The sequence below is a fragment of the Scylla paramamosain genome, chromosome 7 (assembly GCF_035594125.1).
Source record: "Scylla paramamosain isolate STU-SP2022 chromosome 7, ASM3559412v1, whole genome shotgun sequence".
Classification (NCBI taxonomy): Eukaryota; Metazoa; Arthropoda; class Malacostraca; order Decapoda; family Portunidae; genus Scylla; species Scylla paramamosain.
In genome coordinates, this window is record NC_087157.1 from 18,812,257 (window position 1) to 18,822,256 (window position 10,000).

The 10,000-nt window shown below is 37.1% G+C and overlaps 1 protein-coding gene across 11 annotated transcripts in view; it reads right to left on the minus strand.

The window, feature by feature from the left end:
• LOC135102177 (multiple epidermal growth factor-like domains protein 6) overlaps positions 1–10,000 on the minus strand; it is a 193,586-nt gene that overhangs the window by 41,721 nt on the left and 141,865 nt on the right. For all 11 annotated transcript variants that reach the window (XM_064006984.1, XM_064006981.1, XM_064006980.1 and 8 more), the window contains one exon: positions 9,043–9,096. In XM_064006984.1, the coding sequence (XP_063863054.1) occupies positions 9,043–9,096 (54 nt within the window). The remainder of the gene's footprint in view (positions 1–9,042; positions 9,097–10,000) is intronic.

Sequence of the window (10,000 nt, forward strand, 5' to 3'; positions counted from 1 at the left end):
GGATTCATTCTCATTTACCTGGTTCACTGATTTACTTCACCTTTCAGTTGTTCGTGAGCCACCAATACAACAAGATGGCAACTTGGAGCTCACCTCACCATCCTGAACACCCTCTTGACCGCCCTCCTAACCAGGCAGCTGACACTGAATGGGAGACTATGTTTTTACAGACCATACTGAAGTGGGACGTGCAACAGGAATCACACTGCAACATACTTACTGCAGAAAAATACGGTTCACTGTTGCAGGAGGTAAAGGAGGCTAAAACTGCTAAGAAGAAAACGTCTCTACAGTACAGAAGACTGAAGCGGTTTGATGTCATTGAAATTGGTGGTGTTCAAAAACTGATTGCAAGTAGCAAAAATGACGAAGTTCGTTATTACGTTCCTGCTCCCGAGATTTTTGAAGTCATTAAGACATCTCATGTAGCAATCGGTCATGGTGGTCGAGATAGACTGAAATGTGAAATTAACAGGAAATATGCAAATGTGACAGCCGATATGATAAAGCTCTTCTTGACCATGTGTGAAGTGTGCCAAAGTAAGAAAAATAAAAAAGAAAAGAGGACTTGTTTCCAAACCAATCTTACACTCAGAGCTAAATAGTCGGTGTCAAGTGGACTTAATTGATATGCAGACACAAGCAGATGGAAAATATAAATTCATAATGGTTTATCAAGATCATTTAACTAAATTTGTGATACTACGTGCATTGCAATGTAAACGTGCTGAAGAAGTTGCTTATCACCTTGTTGATATTTTTTTTAACATTTGGAGCACCCTGTATTTTACAGAGTGATAACGGAAGAGAATTTGTAAATAGTGTTATAACGTCCTTAGCTTTTTTGTGGCCAGAGTTGCATGGAAAACCAAGACATAGTCAAAGTCAAGGGTCTGTGGATGTGGATGTGGATGTGAAAGATATACCTACCGACAAAGAAATATCTTTAAGAAGTGCAGCAACTAGTTCAAGTGTGGGAACAGGCCAAGGATTCTTTAGATGTCATTGTACAAAACATTGTGCAACCAACATTTGCAAATGTAAAAAAAATAAAGTCCTTTGTAATTCAAAGTGTCACAATAGTATGTCATGTAAAAACAAATAATGTATATCTTTGTAACTTCAATTACTATTGTTTTATTGAACAGCATGACATGAGTTTCATTATTGTGTTATATTTTTAGTTGGAACTGTGAATTGATTATTGTTTTAATGAATATTAATAAATTTCTTAAAAATAAATGTAAAAACTTGTCAGATATTATTTAAACTTGTAGCGCTTTGTCTTGGGTCTGACACAGGTACCGCTATATAATTTTGATAGGAATAAAAGCATGTTTATCATTGCATGTCCGATTAAGCATTTGTTACTACACTTAGTGTGGGAAATATATTTCCACATATGTGAATAGACCAATAAACGTTTCAGCCACCTAAAAAGGTACTAAAATGAGCTACAAACACAAACAAATTATGTTTGAGTTCCCCAAAAATGGCACTCAAACGAGCAATGGTACTCAAACGAGTGGTCATATCCCTCACCTACTTTTGACATTCAGTACCGTTGTTGAATCTAGTTTTAACTTACACGATCAGATAAAACTAGATTTAACTAGTTAAACTTTGATATTTCTAGTTATATCAAACACATTAAGGTATAACTAGTTTTGCCTAGGTAATACTAGTTGTTCACCAACACATTGAAAATACCTAGTTAAAACTAGTTTTGACTGATTCCGGGTTTTGACTGTAATATATATATATATATATATATATATATATATATATATATATATATATATATATATATATATATATATATATATATATATATATATACTCAGTCCTTTCCTTTTCTTTAATTTTTCATCCTTTCTCGCACCAATGCATGATCGTTTTTTACCCCAATAGAACACCAATGTTAATAAAGAGAGGAAAAAGGAAAAAAAAAAAAACCGGCACAGGCATACTTTTCTTACTGTCGCAACATGTATGTACTCATATGTAATAATGACTAACTCCCGTGAATGTAATCCAGTCAGTAGAGTTACGAAGGTTACAATAAGTTGATATGTGCCCTCCCCCTTCACTCTGGCCTTGTGGACCTCACACACAAGGACGCTAAATGGCAGCCATATCACATTATCTTATACTGCATTACCTTTCACATGTGCTGCCTTGCTTCGCCTTCCGCCTATAAATCAATTAACGTTCTATGAAGAATGAATTCCTCGGGGTTTATTACACGGCGATATCAAGGCAAATATGACCTTCTATCTATCAGTCTATCTATCTACCTATCTAACTTTTAACGATCTACCTATCTATCTATCCATCCATCCATCTGTATCTCTATTTTCTCTCCTCATCCACTTAAACTGTGCAAGGTTCCACTGTTAAGTAAAGCGAGCGAGAGAGAGAGAGAGAGAGAGAGAGAGAGAGAGAGAGAGAGAGAGAGAGAGAGAGAGAGAGAGAGAGAGAGAGAGAGAGAGAGAGAGAGAGAGAGAGAGAGAGAGAGAGAGAGAGAGAGAGAGAGAGAGAGAGAGAGAGAGAGAGAGAGAGAGAGAGAGAGAGAGAGAGAGAGAGAGAGAGAGAGAGAGAGAGAGAGAGAGAGAGAGAGAGAGAGAGAGAGAGAGAGAGAGAGAGAGAGAGAGCATTTAATGAAGTTTAAAGACTCTCCTCTCTCAACACACGAATAATTTTCCTCAGAAAAATCCCACACACGTTTTCTTTCCACAGATAAAATCCGAAATGACTTTTTTTCTCCCTTACAAAAAAAAAAAAAAACACATACTCACGTGCAACAATGTATACAATAAAGAAACAGCATAAAATAACAAAGTAATGTTAGAAAACAGAGGACAGTAAAAGTATATGTAATAGATAAAAGTAAAAAGCAGATAATAAATAAATAAATAAAAAACAAAATAACAATATAACATAAGGATACCGAAGTACAGTCTTGTCTCATAAAATGTCATAAGAAATAAATATGAAAGAAGGAACCGTCATATTTACTTTTTCATTGTCTGTGTTCTTCAGCGCCAATGAAATGTAAAAAATATATAGATTTTTATCTGAGGTGACAGGAAAGACACATTCTCTCTCTCTCTCTCTCTCTCTCTCTCTCTCTCTCTCTCTCTCTCTCTCTCTCTCTCTCTCTCTCTCTCTCTCTCTCTCTCTCTCTCTCTCTCTCTCTCTCTCTCTCTCTCTCTCTCTCTCTCTCCATGGTTTCAACACAATTCCGGTGATCCACACAACAATATACAAAATTCATAACATTTATGCATTTTTTTCATTTCTAGTAAGGTAATTCATAGAGTAGCAGGAGAATTGTGTGTATTTTTTTGGCGACAGGAAAGTGTGTGTGTGTGTGTGTGTGTGTGTGTGTGTGTGTGTGTGTGTGTGTGTGTGTGTGTGTGTGTGTGTGTGTGTGTGTGAGAGAGAGAGAGAGAGAGAGAGAGAGAGAGAGAGAGAGAGAGAGAGAGAGAGAGAGAGAGAGAGAGAGAGAGAGAGAGAGAGAGAGAGAGAGAGAGAGAGAGAGAGAGAGAGATTCATGGCAAAAAGTAAATTATTTCATACAAATGCACCACATTAAGCGCCTCCAGCGTAAGACTGTATAATTATCAGGCAGGAAGCGCGGCAGTAAACACGTCAAGTCTATGGAGAAGGCAGGGCGTGTTTCACTTGCTGGTCTTGCCTCTCACTTTTTTAATATACGTTTTCTTTTTTTGCTTTTCTTTTTTTTTTTCCTTGCATGGATTGACAAGGTGTGGAATAATAGTAAGAAAATACAAATTATACAAAAACTGAATTGGTGTCACTCCAGATAATAATCCTGCTCTTTACTACAACAACAACGACAACAACAACAAAAACAACAACAACAACAACAACAACAACAACAACAACTACTACTACTACAACTACTACTACTACTACTACTACTACTACTACTACTACTACTACTACTATTGCTACTACTACTGTTATTAACATTCACCTATTAAGATTCAGGAAAGATTTGTCTTTCTCCAACCCTCTGTGCTTCTTAAAAACATGGAGCTGCATTTGGAAATAAAAATTCAAATAGCTGAACACAAAAATCATTTAGATGCAAAAGATATCGGACGGTTCAACTTGAGTAAACTGGAGTAAACAATGCAATACATGTTTAATTTAGAGTCAGTATAAAATGGTATTCTTACATTTGCATATAGCCATTATTTATACTCACGCTCTCATATCTTCTTGGCGAATGGCAAACAGAGGAACAAAAAAAAAATCTTTTCAGTTGCCGCTTCCATACATAAAGACAAAAAAAAAAAGATAAAAAATTAAAAGTCAATAAAAAAACTAAATATGTTTCTGGAAGTGCATCAATACTCTTAAAACAATTAGTCACAGGAAGGGGAAAAAACAGAAACAGGCAGAGAATTCCAGAATTTACCAATGAAAGGGATGAAAAAATGAAGATATTGCTTGACTCCTGGACTATTGAAAGGGAACTTAAAGACTTCTATCACGTCCCCTCTTAACCTACGTCTCTCTAAAGAATGTAAATTTAATGACTTCAATCTCGCCTCGTAAGGAATACTCCTCATCCCCTGTATCCTTTCTGTCATTCTCCTCTGTACTGATTCTAATAGACCTATATCTTTCCTGTAATGTGGAGACCAGAATTGCACAACGTAGTCTAGATGAGGTCTGACCAGCGCCAAGAATATCATTAATATTACTTCCGGCCTTCTACTTTTAACACTCCTAAAAATTAATTCTAGTACCCTATTTATCCTGTTTCTAGCCTCTATGCATTGTTTTCCTAGACGGAGTTCACAGCTAACTATAACTCCTAAATCTTTCTCGTACCCTGTAACTACCAGAGATTGTTCGTTTAATGTGTACCTACTGTGTGGGTTTCCTCTACCTACGCTACGTACTTTACATTTATTGATATTAAATTGCATTTGCCATATGTCCGTCCATTCATTCATCCTAAATCTGCCTGCAAGGCGAAGGCACCCGTTTCTGATCTAATTAATCTATCTTTGTGTCATCCGCAAATTTACTAACATCACTACTAATTCCACTAACCAAGGCATTGATATATATTAGAAATAACAATGTCCCTAATACTGATCCCTATGGCACCCCACTGATTACATGACATCACTCGGATTTCGAGCCGTTTATTACAATTCTTTCTCGCCTGTCGCTAAGCCATGACCCTATCCAGCCTAACACCTTCCCATCTATCCCGTGTGCCCTAACCTTTCTCAGGAGCCTTTCATGGGGTACCTTGTCAAATGCTTTACTAAAGTCCAGATACAAGATATCATAACTATCACCATTATCTACTGCCTCGTACACTTTACTGTAAAAACTTAACAAGTTTGTCATGCAAGACTTCCCCTTCGTGAAGCCATGCTGTGATTAATTTATCAAGTTATGTTTGTCTAAATGTTCCCTAATGTTCCTCGCTCTTATTAACTCTAATATTTTTACCTATAACTGAATTTAAGCTGACAGATCTATAGTTAGACGCTAAAGTTTTATCTCCTTTCTTAAAGATGGGTACTACATTAGCCTGCTTCCACATTACTGGTACCCTCACCTGACTCAAGTGATTTCCTAAAGACAGAGACTAACAGCTCACTAATAACCTCTTTGCATTCCTTAAGTACTCTGGGATATATTTCATCTGGTCCTGGTGTCTTGAACTTTTTTTTAGCCTATCTATCTCCTGTTCCACTATCTCTCTAGTTATGGAAATATCTGTCAGCTTCTCATTCTCATCTGCTCTAAACATCTGTTCACTATCTGGCATATACTGCATATTTTCCTGGGTGAAGACAGATGAAAAATACTCATTCAGAATTTGACTAATCTCCTCCCCAGAACTAACCAGCTCCCCATCTGCTGCCTTTAATGGACCTATAGTATCCTTATTCTTCGTCCTCTATTCCTGATAAAATCCCTTGGGGTCCGTCTTCACATGGCTGGCTACACTTAATTCATAATTGCCCTTAGCTTTCCTCGTTAACTTCATGACTGTTCTAACTAATTCATTATATTGTGATCTTAAAACTTCTTCACCTACCCTAAATCTCTTATATGTACTTCTCTTCCACCCTATATAATGTTTTAACCTAGCAGTCATCCATTTAGGATAATTTTTCTGTGATCTTATTGCCCTATACGGGATATATGCTAACTGACCTGTATGAACTTTATCTACGAAATATTTATACAATTCATCTACATTTACTTCACCTAATTCCCTCATCTCGGCCCCTACCATCCTCTCTACTCGCTCATCTACTCGCCTCGACCTCACCTCTCTCATTTCAGCATGACCTGACATTCCACCATACTCACACCCATATACCCCTCCCTCTCTCCTCCGCCCCTTCGGAACACATCTTACCTCCTCTTGTCCTACACCCTCACACCTCACCTCACCTCTCACATCTTGCCTTATCTCTCTCAACTCCGTCCCGGACCTGACCTCACCCTGCATCCGTTGCCAGTCAACTCCTTGGAGGTACCTTTTTAATTCCTGCAAATTCTGCTCTCCTAAAGTCAAGTATTTTACTAGTGTTTTTGCTTCTAAAAGTTTCTTCCCATTTTAAATTGTACCTAATTTCCCTATAGTCAATGTTACCTAGCTGTCCTCCAACCTCTACCTGCGTGACTGCTTCCTCCCTGTTAGTAAGAATTAAATCTAGAATATTATCCCCCCTTTTGGGTTCTACGACTACCTGTTTTAAAAAATTATCCTGAATTACCTTAAAAAATTCTGCTTCCTTCTTACCCACCATTAGACTCCAGTCGATATTCCAAAAATTAAAATCTCCTACCACACATACCTGACTGTACCTGCCTGCTCTATTTATTTCCTGCCACAGTGAGGTGTTAATTTCCTTTGTACTGGTCGGTGATATGTACACTACTCCCACGACTGTACACTGCTGTACTACTACTGCTTTCCTATCTGTTTTAAATCTACTGTTAATACAACACTGTAATGTGTCCCTAACGTATAACGCGACGCCTCCTCCTCTCCTGTTTTCCCTATCTTTATAGAACAATGTATAACCATCTATCTTGACCTCTGGATTAAATACTTTTCCTCACATATCTAACCAAGTTTCAGTTAAAGCAATGATATCAAATTTCTCTACACACACTATTCTTCTAAGCAAGTCTATTTTATTCAAAATACTGCTACATTTTGTGTGGTAAATACTTAAGCTATTTCTCACCTTCCCTGAGCTAGCTACCTTTCTAGATTTAACTAATTTCTCCTATGTTTACTCCTCACAACACCTTCTTCACACAACCCTTTCCCGTATATGAAGTGAGTTATGGCAAATAATTGGCGCATTTTGTGCGCTCGAGCTCGATCTGTAGTGATGAGGCGATAGTTGTGCGAGTTGCGAGGCAGAAACCTTCGCCCACATGCCGATAAATCGAAATATGCAAAATACAGCAAAAAAAGGTGAGTCTGACGAAGAAATTAAATAAAATAACAAAGATACGCCTTCAAAAGTTACCAAGAAGTGTTTCCGAAAATGAAATCGAAACTTTTATATACGATGGACATCAAAAGGTGCTCCTGGCCAAATCATCGTTGTGCCCTCCAGGGCCAGGCGGGAGCGGTGGGGTGTACAGATGTGCGGTAACAAAAATAGAGCCCCCTCGCTCCGCCACGGGAATGATCCCTCCAAAGATATTAAATACGTTACTAAATGATTAAGAAAATCATAAATTATCTTTCATTCGCTGACAAGGAAAATAAAAACGTGAGGAAAACTAATATTTTCAGAAATCTACAACGACGAGCCTCTAAAAAAAGGGAGACAAATAGTGTGGGCCGGCTCTAGTCATCAAGGCCCACGTCACCTTGACTTTTCAAGGCGACAATCAACACACACAGAGACAAATAAGAACACTTCACAGAACTATACAAGCTTTCCTCTCTTTGATTTTACTTGAATAAAGCTACAACAAAGGTTATGACGCTAAAAAGTTACCTTAGGTTAGGTCACGAATATCATGGTGGTAACGCTTCCCGGGAAATCAGAGTTAAAAATAATATCAATACCAATTGAACAAAGAACATATAAATATCTTTTCTCCATAGAAGGAGAGTATTTTTTTTTTTTTTTTTTTTTTCGTGGAAACGAAATTCACACTAAATGAAATGTGTTACAGTAATAGTTTCCAAGGACACTTTATCATAACGTGCAAAATATTATTAATCAACATAACGGTAAAACACACTAAAGGATAAATAGACATATAAACTAGAAGATCTGATATTTGTTACCTAAAAAAGACTTCATGTGAATATTCCCATTATTGTGGAAAGTTTTTTGTAATTGCATCTTTCCTTTCTTCACTCATATATACGTACATACAAAAAAAAAAAAAATATATATATATATATATATATATATATATATATATATATATATATATATATATATATATATATATATATATATATATATATATATATATATATATATATATAAATGACAGCTAAGTGTTAGGTTTCAATTGAATCTCTAAGTAAATATTTATACCAAAAAGATGACACCATTATAGAAAACATATGATTTCGTATCCTTCTTTTCTCTATGCATACATTAAAATAAGCACACGAAGACTGGAAAACAAAAATTATAGTTCTGAAAAAGATTCTCGGTTAATCCTCAAAGGACTTTTTTTCCCTGTAAGATGTTGCAATGAACATTATAGACTAAATTTACATTCTGTCTTCTTTCACATATACTCGTATACCATAGGAAGGCAGAAAAATGGGAGACAAAAACAACGCATTGGAAAAAGGTTTAAACTAATCCTTCAATGGATAACACTACTGACACGATACCATGGAAGCACATCCTTTCTTTCCTTTACAGATTCGTGGGAAGCTGACAGGAGAAAGGTAGGCAACAGTGACAGGTTTCCGTTGAAATGAAAAAAAAAAATTCCAAAATAGAGGGCACATGATGTAATGAAGCAGGTACTCACTTTCCTCCTGCATGTGTTGGGAGTGTTCACCGCGGCACCACCTGCCATCCTTTCCTGAAAATATCAAAACATCCACATAAAAAAGTGATGCAGCTCACTATTCTAAAAAGAGCTAAAAATGAAGCATCATAAACAGAACCACCAGAAATCATTTACTGCATGAGTTAACAACATACACATGAACAAAAGAGGAAAGAATAAATACTGAACAAAAACACGAAATGTCATAAATAAAACGCGTCAAATTCCTCCAAGCAAGAACACATGGATACATGGAAAACAACACTGAAAACAGAACACACTTCAAACGCTGAGAATGTTAAATATGCACAACAGCTGCAACAAAATAAAATGAACAAACACCATTACATATATAACAAAATCAAATAAGAAAATAAAAAGAAGCAAAAATAATAAATGTAAAGCTTGCCAACATTCAGCGGTGTCTAGAATATGAAGGTGGTAGTTAAGTGAGACTGAAGAGGAGGAGCACAAGTCATGCTGCGATTGATGCATGAAGGCAATCAAGGGAGAGGGTCGCACAGAGGAGGCGGGACGCAAGGCGCCTTCAGGCCAGTCACTGCTGGTGTCCCTCGCCTCCCCTTCCTGCCTCGCTGCGAGGTCAAGGGGCCACTACCACCGCTGCCTCAACACTTACACTACCTTTGCGTCTCAACACTGAAATGCTTCAATGAATGGGAATGAACGGGAAAGTAATGGTCACTTAGAATTGCTTATAACAAGTACATGTTACTAAGTGTTTTAAATCAATATGTCTGTCTGCGTCTGTTTGTTTATCTCTGCCTCACATGTTCACTATAATGCTCTGTAAGAATGAGCATCCCAATCTCTGTTGCTTTGTTGCAGCGCATCTATTTGTATTAATGTTGTGTGTGTGTGTGTGTGTGTGTGTGTGTGTGTGTGTGTGTGTGTGTGTGTGTGTGTGTGTGTGTGTGTG